The sequence below is a fragment of the Cibotium barometz genome, chromosome 47, assembly GCF_041138505.1.
Source record: "Cibotium barometz isolate CiBa-2024 chromosome 47, ASM4113850v1, whole genome shotgun sequence".
Lineage (NCBI taxonomy): Eukaryota > Viridiplantae > Streptophyta > Polypodiopsida > Cyatheales > Cibotiaceae > Cibotium > Cibotium barometz.
In genome coordinates this window covers 13,717,601-13,743,244 of record NC_141092.1, presented here as the reverse complement: position 1 = coordinate 13,743,244, position 25,644 = coordinate 13,717,601, and the positions used below count along the sequence as shown (strand labels likewise).

At 41.7% G+C, this 25,644-nt stretch overlaps 1 protein-coding gene across 4 annotated transcripts; it reads left to right on the top strand.

Annotated features, from left to right (window-relative positions):
- Positions 1–2,881: 2,881 nt before the first annotated feature.
- LOC147611384 (pumilio homolog 1-like) lies at positions 2,882–25,426 on the top strand. Of its 4 annotated transcripts, none has more exons than XM_086784451.1 (12): positions 2,900–3,398; positions 3,679–3,820; positions 4,028–4,882; positions 5,106–6,700; positions 6,792–6,933; positions 22,739–22,813; positions 22,985–23,092; positions 23,216–23,428; positions 23,528–23,638; positions 23,751–23,945; positions 24,606–24,780; positions 24,893–25,426. In XM_086784451.1, exons 3-12 carry the CDS (start codon positions 4,208–4,210, stop codon positions 24,922–24,924), a joined length of 3,321 nt encoding a protein of 1,106 aa, XP_086640577.1. In that variant the 5' UTR covers positions 2,900–3,398; positions 3,679–3,820; positions 4,028–4,207; the 3' UTR covers positions 24,925–25,426. The 4 variants fall into 4 exon arrangements, with proteins under 4 accessions (XP_086640580.1, XP_086640577.1, XP_086640579.1 ...); XM_086784452.1 differs by having other exon boundaries at positions 2,954–3,153; XM_086784454.1 differs by lacking the exon at positions 22,739–22,813 and having other exon boundaries at positions 2,882–3,153.
- Positions 25,427–25,644: the final 218 nt, after the last annotated feature.

The window sequence follows — 25,644 nt, the reverse complement described above, 5'->3', positions numbered from 1 at the left end:
TGATATGCACTTATGGTAATGCATAGGAGGGAGTGGTAGGATAAGGAGGCCCTTGCTTTGTCCCTTACTAATTACACATCTCACTTAAGCAATCCACTAAACACATCTATTTTGGTGCAACTATCCTCTCGTGTAGAGTTTCATGACTTATATGTTTGCATGCTGCTTGATACATTTCTAATAAATTTATAAACCTTGCTTGTGATTTGCTTACTATTTTAATGTTTTCATAAACCACCTTCACTATTGTAACTTTGGAAATCGAGCACTCACCTCCTCTAATGATTGCTTCAATTAACACTAAAGTGCAGAAACTAAATTCGACACTTGATTGAAGGTAATTACTATGCATGAGCTTGCACGTGCACCCATGAGAGAGAGAGAGAGAGAGAGAGAGAGAGAGAGAGAGAGAGAGAGAGAGAGAGAGAGAGATCAAAATAACGACTATGTGGAATGATTAAAAATTGGTGGTTATTTATTGTAGTGTAGCACGTTGAAGCTATTTTTTAAAAAATGGTGGTTATGTGTTATAGTGTAGCACATAAAAAACGGGGTTTGAAAACTGCAATGTTAATACACCACATCTATCATCTATGCATTTTCCTTATAATGTATTTAGTAGGATGACTAATAAGAGGCCCAAATGCATAGGGACTTTATAATGTTCATTGCACGATGCCTGCAATGTAGCAAAACAATGACTAGTTTAAAAAGAAAGTATGGGGGGATGAAAGAGAATGGTATCACAAAAAAGAATATAACCATAAATTCTTACCAAGGTGTTTGAAGATAATTGGTTGAAAAAGTTATGTTAGTGGTGTGTCATAGTGTTTTTGCCCATCCCTGCTTATTCTCACAACATTTGTTTGAGATATGAGACTAGGCTAGGCTATCTTAAACATTCTGTCAAAAGCGGTCTTGAACTTATTGCTGGGATAAAGCATCATTTTTTTGACCTTATTGATGGGATAAAGCACCAAAAAATTTCCTTTAAAACTTGTGAATTTAAGCTTTTATCTATAAAAAAAACTTAGATGTTCTTATATTGGTCTTACTATGACTATAAACTAGAGCGTAGTTCTAGTCTCAAACAGAAATCATGGATGGAGTAGAGCTATCATTTTCACATACACAAAAGACAGATTGGTCATGCTTGTGAGGGTTTGAAATGAAAGCTTTATCTCAAGTTTCTTAGCCATATGTTATAGATATTTTATGAAATTTACATATAAGATTGATATTTGAGATAAAAAAGTCAAGCTCACACAAGTTCACACGTGCTTTTGAGATGGAGTATATATAACTAAGGGGGTAGTTGGGAAGAAAGGGGTAGTTGAGAGTGATTAAAATTGGAAGTTTGAGGAGGAGTAAGTAAAAGAATTCATTGATGTACCATGAAATAAGTATGTTTGAAATTTGATGTGTTAGGAATCAAGTGCAAGATATGCAAGACAAAGACATGGGTTTTAGAGAAGTTTTAAAAAGCTAGGACGGAGAGAAGTGTAATAGTGCGCTTCATAATGTACCAAAAGACCTCACTTTATGTAAGAAAGATTATAAAATTCTACATATTGTTTTGTGTCCTTGAAAGAAGAAGTATGCACATAAAAAATATTGGAGTGCTACTACATGCTTCCTTAGAGGAACCACAATTTTGGTGGGTCCTATGGAAAACATGCCAAGGGAATGTGATGTGGACCTTACCTTTATTTCATGTATACTAGCGTAAAGTTTTTTTTGGGTGCTTTTTAGATTATACTAAATGGGCATGGAGGTACTAGTGAGGTTTTAACTCAAGCCCATCATAGACTTTTTTTTTTCCAAGGATAGAATTAAAGGTCTTGCATAGAAGGCTATAGAAGGATTTGAAGGCATGGACTATCTATCGCCTTCAAGATATGAGAGCATGGGGGATGTTTTACAATTCATATACTTGCACAATCAAATTACAGTTCATATACTTACCCAAGATAGATGGATGGATTGGGCTTAGAAACTCCTCTTCCATGGATTTGTTTTTGGCTAGAAGGCATTGGGCATTGTAGTATGTAGTAAGGTTGGTTAGACAAGTTTACGCCTCACACTACATTGCATGTGCACACGATGAACATGCAATTTTGCATGTTGAAGCCCCCAACCATCTTGAGGGTGGTGAGATTTGTGTAACTAGCCAAAGAAAAATATTTGATGTGGATGAGAGGCCCATCCTCAATTGTAAAGGAAAAATGATTGGTTAGCTTAACCCTTGTTCCAACTGCAAGGTTCAGAGAATGGGTATCGAAAGATTGATTTTGCAAGTGATGGGTGATTAGCAAATTCTAAAGTCCGTTTTTGCAAAATTGCTCGACTGACAACCTTTCTCACATGTCATGGAATGTCGAGAGATTTGTAGCATTGATTAGAGAACACATCATCACATTCTAAGCTAAATCTTGATTCTCAAATCATTTATGAAACACATTAGCATGATCTAAACAAAAACATGATAGCTCTGTAGGTTTATAGGTCAAGTGCAATTTCCTAGGCTAGAATCAGAGTGATCGATGACCATGAATTGTTTACAAGAAATATTATGGAGTAGATAAAGGTCCTCAGGAGGGCATTTTTCAAGCAATGGAGACCATCGATAGCCAAACAACCAATAAGCGGACATCATGTGCCGGCACCTTACTACACGCCAGCGCCGTTTGGAAGACCCATTTTGTTGGTGTGCGATGTGGTTCCGACACGTCACTAGGTGGAAAGTCATGATGATGGCGATAGGGAATGGTCACTTCTATAACTGGTTCAACTGGGTAGAGTTGTGGTGACATGAATAGAAAGTGGGATGAGTGTGTATGAAAAGACCCTGAAGCTTGGAACCCACTTCCATCCCACCTCCAATACTTTGAAGGGCCACAGTGTTGACTTTAGGATAGGTTAATAAAGACTAATCTGAATGAAGAGATTAGTTAAACCACTAATTGTTCACAATTAGGGTTTGTGATCGGTCAGCCGGCCGTCAAACACTCCGCCCTTTGAGACACGACAGCCAGAATGGGCCAGCCACTGTGGGCGGTTGGATTGCAAAGATCGACGGCTAGGAGGGCCTTGGGGCCGCCACAGCCAGCGAGCTTTGAAGCTTGCGGGGGCACAAGCAGGCTTCTTCTATAGGTTCGTTCTCTCTCTTCTCAACCCCTGCGTGTGGTTCTTCCTTGCATATAGCTCCCCTTTCTGTACAAATTTTAGGGTTTCAAGTTTTCTCTTGTTTGCCCTAGCTCTGCGTTTTTGCATTCTGTGGACGGAGAGAGAGAGAGAGAGAGTCATTGTAGAGGTTTTAGGGTTTCAAGCTCTGGGTTTTTCTGCCATGGAGTTCTCATCGCTGCTGCGAGCTCACCTGTATCCGTTGCGGTTTCCAGGTACACTACGCAACAAATTTTCTACACTGTTAAGCTCTTTGTGTTTCAATCACCATGATTGCTTGCATAGTCGCGGTCGATTTCTGCATTTTTCTTCCCATGGCGTCTCTCGCTGCAGGGTAGTTGTTGAATTTAGCCCAATTATATGCTCTCTGTAGAGCTGCAATGGCCTACACCTTACCTTTTTCCTCTGTGTTTTAAGGGTTTCTCAGTTCCTGTGAAAATGCGGACTTTTTCATTCACTGTTATCCCTTATGATGGGACTTGGGTTGCATTTTAGGGTTTTTCTGTCTCTTGATGAAGAGCTTCTCACCAGGACGCATAGCCTTCCAGTCAATGCAACACCGAGAGTCATAATGTTGTTATCTGCAGAGCGTGATCTGCTTTAACTAGATGGGAAAAAACAACAGTATTACTTCCAGGTGAGCTTTGGATGACGATTGCTGATTTCCTCTCTCCGTATTCATGTTATCAGGCCATTGGACCTGTAAGCTGTTAAACTCCTGTTTACTCTATTGCAGCTCTATAATAAACTATTTAGTTATACGAGTGAGATCCCTGAATGTGGAACCCATAAACAGTGCATGCAACTCATTTTATGTACGTTTATGTGATCATCGAGCATACAGGGCACGTGCTATTCGTTTGATGAGTGCGGCGAGACGGTGGTACTGAAGATGGTATGCTTTGGTTAAGTGATTGAGCAGAGAAGTTGCTCCTTGAGGAAAAGATGCATCAGTATTGACCTGTGCACTGGAGGCTGGAGCTAAGGAAAGATTAGGTAGGATTTGTCCTGTTTGGGATCAAGGATGGCAACAGAGGATCCCATGCGGTTAATCTCTGCGAGTGGTATGCGGGGAGGCCTAGGGATGGCTGATAATGTTATATCCTCAGGTGGAGCTGGCTTAAGTGCCTCTTCGACACATGACAGTGTGGCACAGGAGTTAGGCATGTTGTTGAGGAGCCATTCCCGGCTAGATAATATTCTCAACAAGAGGGATATGGTTCTTCACCGCAGTGGAAGTGCCCCCCCAAGTGTAGAAGGATCTCTTGCTTCAATGGGAGGTTTGTTCACTAACCAGCTCGTAGGTTCAGGGTCTGGTGATGGTAGTGATATCATTGATTCTGAGCAAGAACTTCGGTCTGACCCAGCATACCTAGCCTACTATTACTCTCATGTCAACCTGAATCCAAGGTTGCCTCCACCCCTAGTTACCCGGGAGAATTACCTTCTTGCACAACGCCTGGCAGTTGGTGGCCTTGGGGACAAGAGAAAGCTAAGATCTTTTGATGACAGTAACAGCAGGTCTTTATTTTCATCGCAACCTATGCTCCCAACTCACAATGAAGAGCCCGAGTCCTCTGAGGATGAGAAATCCCCAATGGGAGATCTATCGAGACAGGTATGGGGTGAGCGTGGTGCTGATGGTTTGTCAGGGCTGTCATATGATAACCGACCAAAGAGCTTGGTAGACCTTATTCAGGTATGCATTTCAACTGCGTAATATCCTCCTTGTCTGTGCCCTTGTGGTCAATTGAAAGGCTTCTGGTCATTTGTGCTCTTTATGTTTGTGGCCTTTTCTGAAAGAAAGGCAGATTATTCCTCTGAAAAATAAGGAGTTTTCCGTTTTTCTTGCCTGTAGTTTGTTGTGGTTATGCCCTTAATGTACTAAGTGTGGTTCAACTTTGGTGCATTTTTGTCAACAGGAAGATTTCCCAAGAACACCGTCTCCTGTATTCAGCCAGTTGCGACCTTCTAGCCGTGTGGCTAACGAGGAGGGAATCGATGGAGCTGCTGGACTGGATGGACAGTTAGCTCATCTGCGCGACCCATCCATATCTGCTGTTGCGGTTGCAGAACTAAGTGCATCTTTATTAGGTTCACGCTCAGCTACGCCTAGTGCTGCATTAGGTTCTCGGTCAGCAACACCAAATCCTGCATTGAGCTCACGATCGGCAACGCCTAATCCAGCTGTAGTTCATATGATGGGGAGCTCTTCTGGGTCTTCAGGTCCTGTTGCAAGGCTCCTAACACCAGAGCCTGATATTTCAGTATTGACTGGTGGTGCAAACATTGGAAAAGGTGGGCCATTGACTGGCAACACTAGTGCAGCTGGAGTTGCTGAATTGGCAGCTTCCTTGCAGAGTTTAAGCCTGTCTGTGGCACAAGGGTCTGGTTCATCTGAACAACAGGAGTTGCATCAACAGCAACAATTTCAGCAGGAAACAGGAGACGGTCATCATCCTTTACGGCTCCAACACTCATTACAACATAATAATCGCCCTCAAACTCAAGCTCAATTACAAATGTCTCAAACTCTTCATCAGCAACAGCACCGGCTTTCTGGGTTAGAATCAAGTAACAGGGCACAAGCTAAATACAGCCCTTCAAACTCCCATGCAAACTTGCAGACTGGAACTGCAAGTGATATGTATGCTGCTGCTGCTGCAGCAGCAGCAATGTCGTACATGGCCACAAATCCTTACTATCAGAATTTGCAGGCTTATGCTCCTCACTATGGACTAGGGGGATATGCCATGAACCCAGCCCTTATACCTGCAATGATGGCTAATTATCCACCTTCAATGGCATATGATACAGCAGCAGCTGCTGCTGCTGCTGCTGCAGCAGCAGCAGCTGTAGCTGCCGGGATGGGTGCACGGGCGCCTGTACCTGGATCCCCCAATGGTGTAGGTCTAGATATGCAGCAGTTGTACAAATATACAGGTCAAGGGGGGGCTTCTTTGCATTCCCACTTACAGGATCCGTTGTATTATCATTATTTGCAGCAGTATTCTGCTGAGGATGCTCGTGGTGCTGTAAATTTCAATGATCCCTCTTTACTTAGAGGGTATCACATGGATTCATTGGAGATGCAAAAAAATCACTTAAATTCAATGTTTGGCTACCCTACAGATCAGAAGGCCCAGTTCTCAAGAAGTGGCTCCTATGGTGTTCCCATGGGAAGTAAAAGTGGCTCTATCAGCCCAGCTTACTATGGCAGTCCTCCTGGTGTTGGTTTTGTGATGCCTTATGGGAACTCTCCTATTTCAAGCCCTGCGATTCCCGGTTCTCCAGTAGTTCCTGGTGCCTTTTCTATGAGACAGGCTGAGCGCACCTTCCGATTTCCTTTAGGGGCTGGCAGGAGCATAGCTGGAGGTGCCTACATGGGCTGGCAGGGTCAAAAAATGGGTGATGTCGGGGAGGAACTCAAAGGATCATCTTTACTGGAGGAGTTAAAGAATAATAAGACGAGAAGGTTTGAGCTTGCAGACATCTCAGGCCATGTGGTGGAGTTCAGGTAATTAATCAGTTGCTATGCACATGCGTTATAACCTCTTTTGTAATTTAAAGTGGAGTCTTAAATGCTGTTTTTGCTATCATGTATCCAGTGCTGATCAGCATGGCAGCAGATTCATTCAGCAAAAGTTGGAGACTGTGTCTTTGGAGGAGAAGGCATCTGTGTTCCAGGAAGTCCTGCCTCATGCTATCACCCTCATGACGGATGTATTTGGCAATTATGTAATTCAAAAGGTAGTAATTTATGTCCCTTTATGACTACTTTTAAATTTATTGTTTAATGAACATTACCATGTAGTTGAAATGCAAGAAGACCTCACAACATGGAGCATAAGCAAGTGAATTCACAGCAGTTAAGTTTAGTTGGTGAATATCATGATTGGGTCAGTATGAGGGTGAATTTGTGACGAGTCGCTCAAATCTGTTAACATGTTGAGACGGTGCTTTAACTATGGACACGAACACATGTTTGAGGCACCTTTGCAATTTCTCAAACCTTTCACGTAAAGGAAAACAATAAGAGAGAAGGAAAGTGTTTCTGAGAGACCCGAAATTGGAAAATGCACGTTGGCATGAGCCTTGAGGGGAGGTGGAGAGGTAGTAGAGACACATCTCTAATTTGATGTGCCAAATAAGTTCATGCTTTAATCTTTTTTTTTTTTGAAAGCCCCCTTTCGAGGGGATGTAGCCTAGCTAGAAGCTACACCACTGACACACACAATCCTACGGTGTCAGGGCTTGAAACCACGACCTGTTGGGTAGTGTCACCAGCCTGGACATTTCCCAGTATGAAAGGGGTTTGGTGGACTCCAGGATGTCTAAATATTTGGAAAGTACAAGCTTTGGGAATAGGGGATTATCCTAGAATACAATGGACCACACTCCTAAAATATAGGAAAGTTGCTATTTTTGGTCCGACTCCGATGGAAATTTTGTTCGCGTCATTACATCTAGAATTGAGCTGATACCAAGAGTTGGCAAAGTACCTTTGATAGAATGTCTACCAGTTGGGATATTTTTAGAGATAAAGTTTATGGAAGGACCCATCTCTTAGATTGGGACATGTGGCAAGAAAGTGGACCAAAGTGAGACAAGTGGCCTGACACTTGTTAGAAAGTGGATCAAAGTGAGACAAGTGGCCTCACACTTGTCACTTTAGCTATTGTGTGGCTCTCCACTTGTCATTGTAGCCTACTCTTGCCATTTTAGCTCATGGGAGGTCCAAATCTATAAATTGGAGCCCTCTCTCTTCATTAATAGAGGTTCTCTTGCTGCACACTAGCCTCTACCACTGTTACAGGCTGCTCTAATGATGGCTACTCTCTCTCTCTCTCTCTCTCTCTCTCTTGAAGGCTGCCCATGAAGAATACCGGCTCTTGGGGACTGTTTTGGAGGCTTTCATCGCGAAGAAATACTGAAGGCAAGGGTATTTAATCATTTATTATGATTTCTAGCCATTGTACTTGTTGTATCAGTCCTTGTACCAGTTGTACCAGCTTTTGTACTTGTTGTACCATCCATTGTATCGGCTGTACCAGCTTTTGTACTCATTGTACTAGCCATTGTACCTGTTGTACTAGTCATCGTACATACTGTACCAACATTTGTACTTGTTGTACCAGCCATCGTACCGGCTACACCAGCTACTGTACTTGTTGTACCAGCCATTGTATCGACTGTACCAGCTATTGTACTTGCTGTACTGGCTGAACGGAGAGTTGTACTTGCTGTACCAGCTCTATTGCATGAAGACCTGTGGTTTTTGGGGAAGAATCAGTACCCACACAGAGGTATATGGATTATATTGTTGGCTCGGCATTTCTACAGCCTATGTTCCGGCTTGGTTGCCTCGTGTTGGGCTTGTGGCCCTGTACATGGCTTGATTGAAACCTTATTTAGAGGGTTTGTATTTGTAGGTTATGGTTACATAGGTACAAGCCTAAGCTATGGTGGATCAAAGAGATCCATGGAGAGAGAAAGAAAGAAAGAAAGAAAGTTATGTTAACGTCCACGGGAGGCTGAATCCGACCTATGGGACAGATCAGGTACATCCATTTACATTCCAATCTAGGTATCGATGCCAAAGAGGCATAAAACTAAAAAAAAATAACTCAAAATGAACTCTTAAGACTCTTAAGAGCTTAAATTACAATGGGTTCTATTGCATCTAGTTCGAAATTGAGGTTCAAAATAAAAATAGCTATATTTCATCCATGGATGGATTTGCTCTTGAGGGGGGTGGGGTACGGAATTCTTTAATGATTGCTTGTCCTCCTCTGTATATTGCCCATTTGTCATTCTTTCTTGCTTCTTTAACTTTATTCAGCTCTGCCGATTTGTTCTCGAGTTGTAGCGGGGTGAGTTCATCAGCTATCCATACCTTTGTCCCTTGGAGAGACCTTGTTTGCTTCATCACTGCTATTTTCTCATTGTTATCCATATAGGAGACTTTTGCCTGTGTACCCTTTACTATAATAGAGAGAGAGAGAGAGAGAGAGAGAGAGAGAGAGAGAGAGAGAATGCTTAAAGGGAGAGTACAACTCGACTCCATTTTGAGATTGATTGATAGATATGATCATACTCATGGCTTGTTTGAAGAGAATATTCAAAGGTTGTTAACACATGAGAGGTTAAAAGCATGCCATTGTAAAGGGTTGATTGAAACCTTACTTAGAGGGTTTGTATTTGTAGGTTTGTTACGAGACCCTTTTTGTACTTCTTGAAGAAATAGCTAAATACTTACAAAATACATCAATTATTAAAACAGAGACTTGAAATTAAAATAAAATAAAATAACATAACATATCATTAAACAAAGAAAATAAGAATAACATCAAATAGAATAGCATCATCATCATCAAAGGATAAAATAGAGAGTACCACACAATGGAAACAGATTGGGTGCAATCTCTCCTCTCCATGCCGCGTAACTCCACTTCCACGACATGAGTATTTAGAGAATTTTATTTTATAAAAATAGTCCAAGGAGCTAAGAATAGATGAGCGTACAAATTGGGCTTCTTTTTGTCACTTTTGGGGTATTACTTTACACATTTTTAACCATATGAAGTCTCCTAAGGTTTGTACATATAAAAACCTTTGCCCAAATAAAATTGTTAGTGGGCCTTGTTACATAAAATGACTTTGTGCACATATACACCTATATATTAATCTTGTGCCCACTTGCACATTCCATTAAGTTGAATCCTGCACAAAATAAATTAAACATATTTTTGTACGATTATTAATATGATAAAATATATACCTGTAATAGTCCTCTCGTTTGAGGAAGCAATTATCCTCAATTGCATAAGAAAAATGTCAAGAGAACAAGATTGTTGATGTTATAACCTGCAAGGTAAACTCAGAGGTCCGAACATGGCTCAGAGGCACAAAGGCATGGCTCAGAGGTTCTTATGAACATGGAATACCAATCAAGAAAAACTCGTGCGACACCAAAATTGGTGATCATCACGATGATTATCAAATAAAAAAATAACATGTACAAAAGTTTAATACAAAAGAAAAATGATCATCATTTCACACCACCTCTCAATCCTCGTATAGTGCGACATCTCAATCGGTATCCTCGTATAGTGCGACACCTCAATCGGTACCCTCGCACATCTCATGCAGTGCGACACCTCAATCGGTACCCTCGTACTTCTCCTTTCTATACTCAGACGCTATCCACGTTCGTTAAACAATTAATTGAACACATCAATTAATCCCAACGTCGTCTTGAGATATAGACAACCCATAAATAATCAAATAACAGTCAACACATGTTTGCCAGGCGTAAGTACATGGGAATCACCCCTCCATACGAACCAACTGAAAAAAACAGTGAAGGCAGCCACACATATGTTTGCCAGACGTAAGTACTCCGAGAATCACCCCTCCATACGAACCAACTGATACAAACAGTGGAGACGCACAGCATACCATATTCGGGTGTCCTTGATATACAGTTGCATAAACGCATGAGAGGATGGCTTCGTGAATGGTGTGGAAGACTAGATCTACACAAAATGTATATGCAGTGAACCAATCAAATGAATGTATGTAAGACGAGTCTAAGTGTTACATACCACATAGGCGCGTTGTACATACACACATAAGATGGTAAAAAGATAGAAGACATAAATGTGTCTGTAGTAAGTATATGAAACTTATCTGATGTCCCATACCATCAGATTAATTCTGTACATCACTTCTTTTAGAATAAAAGTTTGAGACGGAGTAGCCAGCTCCCTTTGAAACTTAAATTCCGACGCAATTTTTCTCTATCTAGAAATTTCATTTATTTTATTAAACTTGACTTAATCTTAATGTAAGGTTTATTAATTAGATTATTAGGTTGAAAAGAGATTATAGAAAAGCTTATGAAAAGTTGTATAAAAGAAGGTGAATATGTATACATACCTCCATTGTTGGTGTCATTGAAATTATCTGTCAAAAGGATTTTGACACTCCAGGATACGTGTAAATATAAACCGAAAGTAGATGAAACAAGTCTAGATGAGTAAAGGTTAATTTACTTTTGCAGTTGACATAAACTTAAATAATAGACACGAAATTTAAGAGTAGAGAACCGTACCTTTTTATATATATTTATTCAATTGAAATGATACTTTACATTGAGAAAAATGAGAAAGAACGTGAACGGATTATAATTCCATATATAACTACGGTTATATTTAATTATGACTTTATAAGAAATAAAATTTTGAAGTTTTATCAATGAATATTTAAGCATGATCTCTATTGTAAGAATAGGGATGAGAAACTTACTTGGAAGGTGTTTGAGTCACCGTTTGAAAGATAAAACTTATTTAGAAATATTTGAAGAATTATTTACTAAGCTATGAAGGATAGGAACTTACTTGCAAGTGTCGAACAACTTTGCTACAAAATACATCATTAAAAGGTCACAAATATTGCAAGTATATGTGATGTTTCAATTATGGAAAATAAAGGAACTTACTTGGGAGTGTTGAAATCATCCTGAAAAAGAAATATTATTGCTCATGCTATATGGTACCAAACAATTTAAACATAGTTTCAGGATTCATACATCTCGAATTAATTAGTGTCAATGTCAAATACACAAAGCAATTAATGAATGGGTTGAATATATACTCACATGATGTTGGGGAAGCACATCTACATGGTAAAATGTTAGATAAACAAATATAGATATATCTGATGCAATTAATAATCACAGATAAGAAAAATTATCTCAAGGTGTGATGAGTTGAGAATAAACAATAAAAGTGGTGTTCAAATATCACAAAAATATGAAACTCTTAAACTTTCGCACATTGTTATAAATATCTTGAAAATATTGTAATCTCTGCATCACAAAAACAATTAGTCTGGAACAAAGAATTTAGGGTCTCTTCTTAGCCTTGAAATAAGGTCTGACTCCCAAACGTTAAAGCTTTTTGAGGTTTTCAACAAAGCTTTCTTTTCCAATCTTTTTCTTTTAAGCTTTTAACAAAGCTTGTGCGATGTGAAAAAGTAAATGATGTCTTAATTCTCTTTGGAATCGTCACTGGCAGCGCAGTGTGGAGAAGGAAGATGAAATTTGAGTTGCCGATGCATGGCTGTGAGTGTGGAGGAGATGAGAAAGAAAAACGAAACCAGGTCGCTGGCGTCGAGAGGAGGAGCCATATATATATATATATATGTATGTATGTATGTATGTATGTATGTATAAAGTTTGTTGTAAAGGGGTTCATCAAAGCTTTAATAAAGCTCTTTTACTAAAGCTTATAACACTTTAGTAAAGTTAAAGAATGTAGCTTTAATAAAACCTTAAAAGTGTATAAAGCTTTTAATTAAGCTTAATAGTAAAAGCTTACAATGCTCTTATATATATATAAGTTTTCATTTTAAAATGTTTTAATAAATCTCTAAGGCTTCAAACCTCTCAACGGACTGGGAAAAAAAGATCGCGGCCAACTGGAAGAAAAAGAAGGCGCCCTGCGCGACTGAGAGAAAAAGGAAAAAAATAAACCAGTCCCCATGGATTGCTGTGTTCGCTGTTGCCTGTAGGAGAGAGGGGATGCGTCGCCTTTGCCCGCAATCAGTTCGAATAGGGTTACATAGGTACAAGCCTAAGCTATGGTGGATCAAAGAGATCCATGGTGAGAGAGAGAGAGAGAGAGAGAGAGAGAGAGAGAGAGAGAGAGAGAGAGAGAGAGAGAGAGAGAGAGAGAGAGAGAGAGAAAATGCTTAAAGGGAGAGTATTGCTCGACTCCATTATGAGATTGATTGATAGATATGATGATACTCACCAAGTACAATGCTATTGTACGCTTGCAGCCTTATCTCTTGACCCATACAAATATTGACTCTAATAAGTGGATGGTACATGGCACACTATCGTATCCACTTATGAGATTGATAGATAGATATGATGATACTCACCAAATACAATGCTATTGTATGCTTGCAGCCTTATCTCTTGACCCATACAAATATTGACTCTAATAAGTGGATGGTACATGTCACACTACTAGAGAGAGAGAGAGAGAGAGAGAGAGAGAGAGAGAGAGAGAGAGAGGGACTCCGAGCTACACTTGTGGTTCGGAGTAATTAGTGAGGGAAAGCTAGTACATCACATGTCGGCCATGTGGCCATTTGTAAAGTAATTTTTTGGTAATATATCTTCTATTACGAAAAAAAGAGAGAGAGAAAGAAAGAAAGAAAGAAAGATATATTAAGCGTCTACTAAAGATTCAATGGGCCTATGAGACCAAAGTGATACAATAATGTCCATGGCATATCTCATCATGGAATGAAAAATAAAATAGAAAGAAAACATAAGCATAGCTATCTCAATGGGGTGATACAAAACTGTCCATGGAAACTCATTATGGAATACTAAGAACATCGAAATATTAGAGCAGCATCAGCTCCGAGTAGATGGTATACCACTCTCCAAAATATCAAGCATGGGGCTAATGAGTATGGCCGAGAAGTCTTCCTCAGTTATGTCACATGAAAAGGTAGCTCGATGGCGATGGAGCATGTCCTGGATCTGGAGTTGATGAGGTGATTGTGGCCGACGGCCGGGGCATCGGGCATGCTAGAGTGTGGAGGCTTGGTCCGAGGTAACTCCTCTCAGGCGAGGTAGGTCCGGAGCAGCTCGTGGAGGGTTCACAAGATCCAGTATATTGGTGTTCTCCACCTCTAGGGTCCGGAAGAAACTGCTTAAAAGGAGAGTATTGCTCGACTCTATTATGAGATTGATTAATAGATATGATGATACTCACCAAGTACTATTGTAGGCTTGCAGCCTTTTCTTTTGACCCACACAAATATTCACTCTAATAAGTGGATGCCACATGGCACACTATCTTATCCACTTATAAGAGTGTGTTCACACACTACTAGAACAATAACACACACACACACACACACACACACACACACACACACACACGAGACTCCGAATCTCAACAAAACTCCCTTCAGAGGGAACGTTGAGATGCCTAAGAAGACCTTCAATAGCCATGATGATTTGGGCTCTAAACTATAACACGTGATAACAAAGGCCCTGCATCTCCGGAGGTTTGAGAGAAACTCAGTACGAAGGGCTTTGTGTGAATATATGCTCTTATGTGTGTGTGTGTGTGTGTCTGGAGTGCGTGTGTGAGAGCATATCTTGATACAGAGTGCTACACCCACTATTGGGCTCTGATGACGTTAGTGGGAATGTCGTAGTATCTAGTCCATACTAGGCATAATGGAGTTGATAGTTATATAGTCTTGTGGGTTGACTCCCATGATTATATAACATGCACATTTCTAAAAGGTGATGAATTTGGGCATGTTCCTGGATTCATCTAAGTATATAAGACGTGATACAAAAGAACAGAGTCTGCCAAAACCCGAACTCTCATGTGGAGCTTGATATAAGAGCTTGACCACACATGATTGTGCCCACATTAGTCTACCCAAAGACAAACCCCCTAGCTCTAAGCAAGGTATGACACGGAAACGAGGCCTTTTATAACATTAAGGCATTACAAAATGGAGAACACACACATTGATTATTTAATTTAGTTTTTGGGGGACTTCCTGGGCAGAGAACTCTTGGACACAAAACATAAAATAAAGATTAATTTTGGAAGTTTAAAAACTCTCCGGGTGTATGTTGATGAAGCACGGTCTCTTTTGGCAACGCTTCCATGCGGATGCTCCTTCCAGGTCACTGGGGGAGCTTCAATTCGATGTAGGAGGCTTCAAGTGGAGCCCCAAATTTTGGATATTGCTGAAGCCTTATTTGATGCAGAGGACTCAATTTTTGAATAGCCCGAAAAATCTATGATTCGAGGTTGGGGAAGCTTGGAGCTAGGCAGGCTGATTGGCGAGTTGAGTTAGGGATAGACCAACGGGCGGGCACCCAAGTATGGACGGGTGGGCGCCCAAGTGTGGACGCCTGATGACTGGCCAAGAGCCTATAAGAGGGTGGGCCAAGGTTAGTCATTGGTCATATAGAGTCTCGCGTGACTTTGTGAGAGCTCTATGGTCAGGAGCCTGGATCTAGTGCAGACGTGTAGTCAAGGCCGGCAGCAGTCTCGAGGCCCGCAAGGGTAGCTTCGTGGCAGTATGGGACGTCACGAGGTAGAGATTGGTCGGTACGTCCATCTAGTTAGCTCAGCTCGTGGCTCGGTGGGGACAGCCAAGACTCGTGGGCTTGCCCACGGCTGTCGAGGTTGGGAGGTGAGTCAAGCCTGCACCCCCTTCACGTTTGTTCGTTTGTTTGCAGGTTTCGAGTCTTGTACCAGGAGCGTTCTATGAGGAGATCCTATGGGGATTTGACAGTGGTATCAGAGCAAGCCTCGTGAACGAGCAAGCAGGTAGGTAGAGAAAAAGAGGTCGAGGAAAAGGTATGAGTTCGAGAAGCTTGCTGTTTTTTCAGATTCAGTATGGTTCTTTTTCATCATAGGAACCCGTGATGATGGAGATTGTGGTCTAGAAAGGGTTGTTTGCTTTGCAAAGAAGAGGAAAGATGTTTTTGAACTGTGTAAAGAGTTTCAGGAGAGAAAAAAGAAATGCCAGTCGGCTGTGTTTTTTGTAAGAGCGAGAGAGAGAGAAAGTGATGCCTGGAGGGGTAGTAGTGCTGCCTTTATGTACAAGCAGGTAGGCGGACCAGTACTTGTACATAGGCGGGTTGGTCCTCGCTGCCTGGTGATATGTGTGCAGGCGCTGGTGCGCAGGTTGGCACAGGCGCCCATATGAAGTGCAGTCGGCCAAGTGTGTACAGCCAGGCAGGCATGTAAGTGCACAGGCGGCAATATCAGGCGCATGCAAGCAGTCGGGCTGTATGCGTAGGCAGGGGCAGGGGCACGTGCATAGGTGGCAGCGTAGGCAGACTGTTACGTGCAGGCCATCGCAGGTGACAGTTGGTCATAGGCGCACTTCAGTAGGCGGCTAGGTGGCGCACATAGGCAGGTGAAGAACAAGGGCATAGAAATTAGGAAAAAAAGCTGTTGACGAGTTGTTTTTTTTAAGGTTTTGCTTTTTTAAAGAAAAAAAAATCGACTGCTTTTGGTATTTTCATATACGCCTAAGGTTTTTATAAACCCACACTTTGAAAAAGGGTTAAAAAAAAAGAGAAGAAACCCAAGTATTGCTTTATAATTGTTTTTTTTCTTTTTTCTTTTAAAAAAATAAAAATAAAGAAAATAGAATATATATATATATATATATATATATGAAAAAAAAACACAAAAGCAAAAGCTACAGGTAGCTTTTGGGGAAGCCTATAAATTTTCCTTAAGCGGGCTTTTTACCACACATCTCTCGAGTTTTCAAGTTCTCAAGCTCTCAAGCTCTGAAGCTCTCAAGTCTTCTAGCACTCTCCTTGTGCAAGATAAATATTTTTTATCTCACCTTGCCCTCTTCAAGATGTCGACTCAAGAATCCGAGTTGGAGTCCCTTATCGGATGTGAAGACCTGTCAACTACAAAAGATGCCGATGTCGATCTTTTTGACGATTATGTGTCAAAATCAGATTTCCAAGAATTTAAAGTTGCTCTCGAAGCTTATTCCTCGGAACGTCAAGCACAAATCGCCGCGCAGATGCAGGCTTTGCAGAACTCCATCTCTTTGTTGACCACAACCTCATCTACTCTTTCGGGTATGGATACCTTGGCATCTGCTTTAGGTCCCAACATTACTTCGGAACAGTTCGGGGGCGAGCAAAAGCAACGTACCAAGGAGATAGTGGACACTTGGCTACATAAGTGGCAAGTCCATTTTCAGTTCCATCCATATGATGATGGGAAAAAGATTCAATTAGCAGCAGGTTTCCTCTCAGGCAAAGCTTTGCTTTGGTGGAAGGAACTCAACCCTAAACCAACGATTTGGGCATCGCTCGAAGACGTCTTCAAGAAAGAATTCCTCAAGAAAGAGGATGACTATGATGTTGTTGCCCGGTTTACTGCTTTGACCATGACCTCGCAGAACCTCACTTATGAGGTCTATCTCGAGAAATTTAGGGACTTGCAGATGAAAGCTACGAAGATGGATCCCACAACTCTTTTGGGGTTCTTCGTAGCCGGTTTACCCGACTCATACCGTTTACAGGTTAAAAACAACAAATGCAAAACTTTGGACGAAGCCATTCATTCCGCTCGTATCTATGATGACACGATGGTCTCTTCCAAGTCTAAACTCGTTACCGAGGAGGGGAACAAGCACAAAAGAAAGTTCTCTGCACCAATGGCTAGCACGATTGAAGGAAAGTCTTTGGACCAACCTTCGAAGAATTCAACTTCGACACCAACGAAGAAGAAATGTCTCCTTAAGGCTTTGAAGCTCAAGAAGGAGGGACGTTGTTTCATCTACGAAGAAAAAGGACACATGCGTAACGAGTGTCCGAAGAAAAAGAGTGCAAAGACCAACGCAAGACCCAAGCCAAAGGCAGCTAACTAATTGTCTTTGACAGGTACGTCAGTTATTGTACTTTCTCGCCCTAGTATATGTTCTGATTGTCTGTTCAACTCTAAAGTTTTTGGCTTGCATGATCTTCTCCGAGTTTATGGAGAAGTGAATGGCCATAGAATCCACATTCTTCTAGACCTTGGCAGCTCACACAACTTTGTTAACTACAAACTTGTGCAGAAATTGGGTCTTTATACAACGCCCAGCGATTATACCTATAAGGTACGCCTATCTGTGGATTGGCAAGTATGGGATCGAAAGGTGGAGATGCTACCAATCCGGATTCAAGACTACAATGATACTCTGGAATGCTATATTATGCACCTAGAACATGTAGACTTGTTATTAGGGATTGAGTGGTTTAAGACTCTTCAAGTCGAGATAGATTAGTCTAGTCATATTTTTTCTTTTGAACATAGGAACACCCAGTATAGTATCTTAGGTGATTGTATACATCCCTCTCAGGGACCTCTTGTAAATACAGTTGATTTTGGTAATGTAATGGATTCTTCTTTGTATACTGCTTTCCATTGTGTATTGATTCCACTTTCTTCATTTCTCATACCTTTTATGGATGTCAATGAATTAAGTGTATTTGAAAGCAAAGAATTACAGAAGATACTTGATTCGTTTCAAGATGTATTTCCTAAGGAACTGTCATCGGGCTTACCACCTGAAAGGGCAGTAGATCATCGTATTGACCTGATCCCTGGTGCTCACCCTGTCAGTATTCCACCTTACAGGATGAGCCAAGCTGAGGAAGATGAGTTGGCTAAACATCTTGAAGATTATTTGAGGATGGACCAGATCCGTGCAAGTAAATCACCTTGGGGTGCACTTGTGTTGCTTTAGGAGAAAGAAGGACAACACCTGGAGAATGTGTATAGATTACAAGAGATTGAACAAGCTGACAATTAAGAACCGTTATCCTCTCCCTAGATCAGATGACCTGATTGACTGGTTAGTAGGAGCGAAATATTTCACGAAGATAGATTTACGTACTGGCTATCACGAGATACGTATTCATGAAAGGCATGTCGAAAGAACCACCTTTCGGACTAGGTATGGCCATTACGAGTTTCTTATATTACCTTTTGGGTTAACCAATGCTCCAGTCACTTTCCTGCAAATGATGAACGATCTTTTTCGTGAACATTTGGGAAAATTTGTGGTTGTGTTCCTGGATGATTTTTGATTTATAGTCGTACTCTTGAGGATCACGTTAGACACCTCACGATTGGCTTAACTATTTTAAGACAGAATCGACTATATGCTAAATTAAGTAAATGTGAATTTTTCATGACAGACATCATTTACTTGGGACACAAGATTACTAGAGATGGATTGAGCATTGACTATGACCGAGTTCAGAAGGTTTTGGACTGGCCTATACCGCGAACAGTGAAACAACTTTGTTCTTTTCTCGGTTTTGTTGTTTTCTTCGGAAATCTGTGTGGGAGTACTCTCAGCTCACACTACAGATGACCGACTTGTTGAAAGGTCGTGGACGTAAGTCAAATCAGCCTATCACTTGGAATAACGATTTGGATATAGCCTTCAGACTTTTGAAAGATAAAGGAAGCACCTATCTTAGCATTACCGATCCTAGTCGCCTTATGTTCTTGAAACTGATGCCAGTGACTATGCTATCGGGGTTGCTCTATTTCAAGATGGTAGACCTATTGCTTTTGAAAGTAAAAAGCTAGACGACACTCAATCTTGTTGGCTAACCCTTGAGAAGGAACTTTATGCTGTGATTCACGCTCTCAAGGTTTGGAGACATTATTTATATGGCTCCAAGTTTGTGGTATTGATTAGTATTGACTGACCATCAGTCAATCAAGTATGTGTGTGATACGGATGATTTGAGAGGAAGGAAAGCTCGATGGGTTGAATTAATACAAGATTTTAATTTTGAGATTCGTTATAGAAAAGGGTCCATGAATAGTGTTGCAGATGCGCTTAGTCGAATTAGAGAGGTGAATACTTTGTCGTTCACCGAGATTTCTACTGACTTATTTCAATCATTGAGAGGGCTTTGCAGGACTGATAGTTATTTTGGTCCATTTTGGCAGAAGATCCAGGACGGGAGCTCATTGATTGACCAAGACTCAATGACTAAGCAGCCTACCATTCAGGCTGCAGGAGGCCAGTGGATGATTCGGAATGGTTTACTATTCCGTAATGACAAAATTTTTGTACCACAGATCTTGGACATTAGGTCCAAGATTCTTAAGGAGTGTCACGACGCTCCTTCTGCTTACACAGGACATTATCATTAGTGAAACACACTTTTTATTGGCCAAAGATGAAAGGGTATGTAGAAGATTATGTTCTCAAGTGTCATGTTTGTCAAGCAAATAAAGCTGAACGCTTTAGACAGGCTGGGTTGTTGCATCCTTTGCAAATCTCCGGTAATAAATGGAAAAGTGTTTCCATGGATTTTATCGCCAAGATCACATCAAGGCCACGATTCTATTTGGGTTGTGGTAGATCGCTTGACAAAGATGGCTAGGTTTCCGACTCGGAAGACTATTACAGCTACACAATTAGCAAGGCAGTTTATCGAGCAATTATTTAGACTGTACGGGTTACCGCAGGACATAGTCAGTGATAGGGACTCGAGTTTATGAGTGATTTTTGGAAACTTGTTTTTGAGAAGTTGGAAACAACTTTGAATTTGAGTTTCTCAGATCATCCTTAATTTGATGACCAGACTGAAAGAGTGAATCGGATTTTGGAGGATATGCTTCGGGCATATGTATTCAAAAGACAGAGTTCAGGGAGGATTATCTTTCTATGTTAGAATTTGCATATAACAGTACTAAGTATACGAGTACAGGGTTTTAGTCCTTTCATGCTTATGTATGGTTTTCAACCTAGATCACGTGTTACAGTGGGATTCTCAGGACTTCAACATTATGCAGCACGTAAATTTTTGCAAAGATACGCAAGAAGTGTTACAAGTTGCGAAGGAATCTATTAGAAGTGCTCAAGACCGAGACAGATTTTATTCTAATAGACATCTGTATTTGCGAGTTCCGAAAGATTCCGAGACTTTACGGATAGGTCGATCTTCGAAATTATCCCCTAGATACTGTGGACCATTTCGTATTACACGACATATTGGTTCAGTCGCATATGAATTGGATTTGCCTTCTCATGTGAAAGTTCATCCTGTATTTCATGTTAGTAGACTTAAGGAAGTACTGGGTGGAATAGGCCAGTTAGTTACTCCTCAAGAAATCATAGATGTCAAGGACATGACATTTGTTCCACACGAACCTGAAAAGATTCTTGGATTTCGTGAAAGAAGATTGCGTAATACGCTTATCACGGAATACAAGATCAAGTGGAAGGATCGTGTTGAGGAGGACGCTACATGGGAGACGCCAAGTGTGGACGCCCGATGACCGGCCAAGAGCCTATAAAAGGGTGGCCAAGGTTAGCCATTAGTCATATAGAGTCTCACGTGACTTTGTGAGAGCTCTATGGTCAGGAGCCTGGATCTAGTGCAGACGTGCACCTGCTGCATGCAGTCGAGGCCGGTAGCAGTCTTGAGGCCCGCGATGGTAGCTTCGTGGCGGTATGGGACGTCACGAGGTAGAGATTGGTCGGTATGTCCATCTAGTTAGCTTAGCTCGTGGCTTGGTGGGGACAGCCAAGACTTGTGGGCTTGCCCACGGCTGTCGAGGTTGGGAGGTGAGTCAGGCCTGCACCCCCCTTCACGTTTGTTCGTTTGTTTGCAGGTTTCGAGTCTTGTACCAGGAGCGTTCTACGAGGAGATCCTATGGGGATTTGACACAGAGGCGGGCTGGGTGCAACTGCACCGACGGCTTTAGGCGGAGGCGGAGCCAGGTTCCCGGGGTGCACAGGTGGCAGTGCTGATGGTCAGCACAGGGTGGCGCGGGCAAAGGGCAGCGCCGGCAGGTGGGAGCTGCACATGCGGCACACAGGACAGGGAAGGTGCTTGCAGATTTGCCCAGGGCGGCAGAGCTGGATAGATCAGAGGTGGCAGCTGCAGAGCTCAGGGGCAGTGTACTGGCAGTAGATCTGTGCAGATCTGATGATGTTGGTGATTGTCTTTTGGGTGCTGATGACGAGCTGTGAAACCCTAAAAATGGTTAGCCCATCTCTAATAACGATTGTAGGTTAGGGTTACACAGGAACAAGCCTAAGCTATGGTGGATCATGGTGTGAGTGTGTGTGTGGGGGAGAGAGAGAGAGGGAGAGAGAGAGATCTTTTGATCCATACAAATATCACACTCTAATAAGTGGATGCCACATGGCACTCTTATCTTATACACCTATAAGAGTGTGTGCACACACTACTAGAACATTAACCCTTTTAGGGGCTATTCACACACACACACACACACACACACACACACACACAAAAACAAAGGTTCACACACGAGGGGAACACACACACACGAGACTCCGAATCCTAACAGAATTCTCAGGGTGAGAGATACAAGCATTAGTAGAATCTTCCAAGGAGGAGTTTTTGCCACAAGACACGGCTGTTGGCTAAACATTTATTTTAGAGGATTTGCATGGTTGCATATGCCGGAGTGACCACAAAATTATCATGCACATGGTAGTCTAGAAGGGGCATGCAAGAGGAAATTTTGTGTCTCCTTGATTTTTATTTTGGAGCCGTACATGATGGAATCGACCCATGTGCGTGCAATATGTCACCACTGCTCCTCTTAGGAGCAGGATAATGGATTGGTCATGGATGAGTTATGGAGGGGCAGGTTCTGCCTACCTCCCCAAGCCCCAAACCAAAGTATACCACCTCTTATACTGTGGAGTTTGGTTCTCGTGTGAAGGATGACTATATTGACTCCAGTTTTAATTGACTGGGTTTTTGAGAGTTGCGGTGCTTGCGTAAGTGTCATATTCAGCTTGACTTAAGCCATAATCTGAGTTAAGTTTGGTGACTAGGGTTTTACTTGATGTGATCTCTCAAGTGGATGCCCTTCTTCTCACACAAAACAAAGATACATTGACATGGACACCATTGACTGAATAGCGTAGCAAGCTGCTCACGAAGATCTTTTACCTTTGTCAGGTACTCATCCATAGAGTCACCCTCATCCAAACGCAGCATGTCCAACTGTTTTTTCAGATAGGCAACACGTTGGCAGTGAGAGCCTGTCTTACTCTGTACTTTGTAGCCCATTTGCTTCAGTTGTTTGTCAAGTGTTTTTCATAGCATTTAGATACAAGCCAAGAAAGTAATCTGTCTCTTCTTGAGTGTATTTTTAAATTTTTGAAGCTTATGCGGACTTACCATTATAATGGTTTGAGGTGGCAGTTTTTTGAGCATGGAAGTCCTGCGCAGAGGTCAGAGCTTGCAGAACAGCTTGTGGGTCATGTGCTAAACCTAAGCCTTCAAATGTATGGGTGCCGAGTCATACAAAAGGTAATTTGTCGTCAGTTCTCTTGTTGAATGTAACACCATGGAATGGCTTAGTGCTGCTCAGCTTGATGAGTGGAAAGACTGCCCAATACTACTGGTGTTTTATGTGTTTGTGGCATGTCCCAGGCACTGGAAGTTGTTGATGTGGAACAGCAGATTCGGCTGATTTCTGAGCTGGATGGCCATGTCATGCGATGCGTGCGGGACCAAAATGGAAATCATGTAATTCAGAAATGTATAGAGTGTGTTCCTCCTGATCGCATCAATTTCATATTGTCGTCCTTTTATGGACAAGTGGTTGTGCTGTCCACTCATCCTTACGGCTGCCGAGTCATCCAGGTCAATAATTCATTTTTTGTATTCCTGTGTGATGCTGTGTATTTATCAAAGCGAACTACGTGTGTGGTGCTGATGATTTTTTTGTATGCATTCTGACAGCGGGTTTTGGAGCATTGTACTGATGATCAGAAACAAGGTGGTATAATGGAGGAGATCTTACGCTCTGTCTGTACTTTAGCACAGGATCAGTATGGCAATTATGTTGTACAGGTCTGTAGTTTTGCTATGACTGAACTTCTCAATGGAGTGTTGTGTGATGGGAAAGTTGGCTTGATGCAGGGGCAGTTTAATTTGAAGTTTTTTATTTGATGTCCTTTGACAGCACATTTTGGAGCATGGGAATCCAGAGGAAAGAAGTGAGATATTGACCAAGATGGCTGGTCAAATTGTGCAAATGAGCCAACACAAGTTTGCTTCAAATGTTGTTGAGAAATGCTTGGAGTTTGGAGGTCCCGCTGAACGTCAGATTTTGATTACAGAGATGCTTGGGCAGACAGACGAGAATGAACCCTTGCAGGTTGGGATGATTGAAGCTTTTCTCAAAAGTTATGTTTACATCTAGGATGCATGCCCATCAATGTGCGTGCCCAGGAGTATACGCAGCACACATACACATGCCCACTCAATTACTAATGCATGCATGCTTACGCTTACCCAAGTAAGTTAAGCACACGCCATGCATGTGGCACATGCACATGGCTTGAGGAACACACTTACCAATGGCTGCATTCTTAGACTTGCAATGCAAGAGTAAATAAATGCAAGGCATGCTCATGGCAGGCTTATGCATGCACATTCCAAGCACATGCCCAGAACCCGGCACGAACACACATTCTGCATGTGCATGGTGTCCACACACGGCTCATACAGCAGTCATAAAACAAGCACAACTAGTGCGTGCACACAGCCTATGGGCACACAGGGCACACACCCATCAAATATCGCTTTGCTTAACAATCTTTCTGGTTTCATGCAATTTTTAAGATTATTTTATCCTTGCATTCTTATTTCTATTAGATCCGTCTGCCTTCAACTTAATTTTTCATAAGCTTGTGCATTTTCCAGTTTCCTATGATATGAATGGGTCTGGTGATTGCTGCTTCACTTTTAAATGGACAGTTTTTTCCCAATATTGCAGTTGGTGGAAAGCTAATCAGTAGGTTTATTCTTGCTGCAGGCTATGATGAAAGATCAGTATGCTAATTATGTTGTTCAGAAAGTTCTAGAAACATGTGATGATCAACAGCGTGAAGTGCTACTTTCCCGTATCCGGGTGCATCTGCATGCATTAAAGAAGTATACATACGGGAAGCATATTGTTGCTCGTGTTGAGAAACTGATTGCTGCTGGAGGTAAAACTCTCTTCTGTTTGTTCTTTTCGTCATTGGAGAGTGGGAGAGGGGAAGGTAGAACAGGCTACTTGCACTTGCTGTCTGTATTGACTTGTGCACGTGTGGTGAGCAGAGCGCCGTGGTGCTATGGTATCATCAATGTGAAGAGTACAAGGCAAGCTCAAGTTACAAAACAGTGTATCTTTGTGTGAATATTATACGTCTACAGTGTTGCATCATCATTTACAGTTTATTGGGTTTTCAAGCTATCGTGTCAGCCATTTACCTTCGGCTGAAGATAGGCCACGCTGCTGCAAATGCCAAGCCAATGTAGAGTTGCAGTTTGTAACGGAATGTGCCTTCAACAAAACTGGTCTGTAAAAAAGGCCAGGTTCTCTTCTAAAGGAGATTTCTGAGATCCTTTGCAAGAAGTATGCTATTTGGCTGTAGCAGCACCTTTTATGCTTCAGCTGTCTCTGTACAAATGGAGGAGGATAGCATTATCAAGTGTACAGTCTCAGAAGTGATTTGCTACATGGGCCTTTCTGGCTTGCATGCAGCAGCTTTTTAATAACTTAAGATTTATGGAGAATCATGCTGTACATATAGTTCAAAGGTTTGATGTATTGTTGAAATGCTCTTATTCAGGTACTCTTTTTTGACACCAGCACTTTGATTTTCTTTTTTCTGGAAGAGGGGAGATGTGCATTTTATATCAGTTAAAAAAGCAATAATATTTGTTTCGAGGGGAGAAAGAAGCAAGATTGTTGCTTTAAGAGACCTTTTTTGGGGCTTTGAGGATTGGGCACACCTCCTAAGGTACTCCACATACTGGGCTATCGGGTGGTCAAGATGGGGCTGCTAATCAGGGTGACCTTATGTATG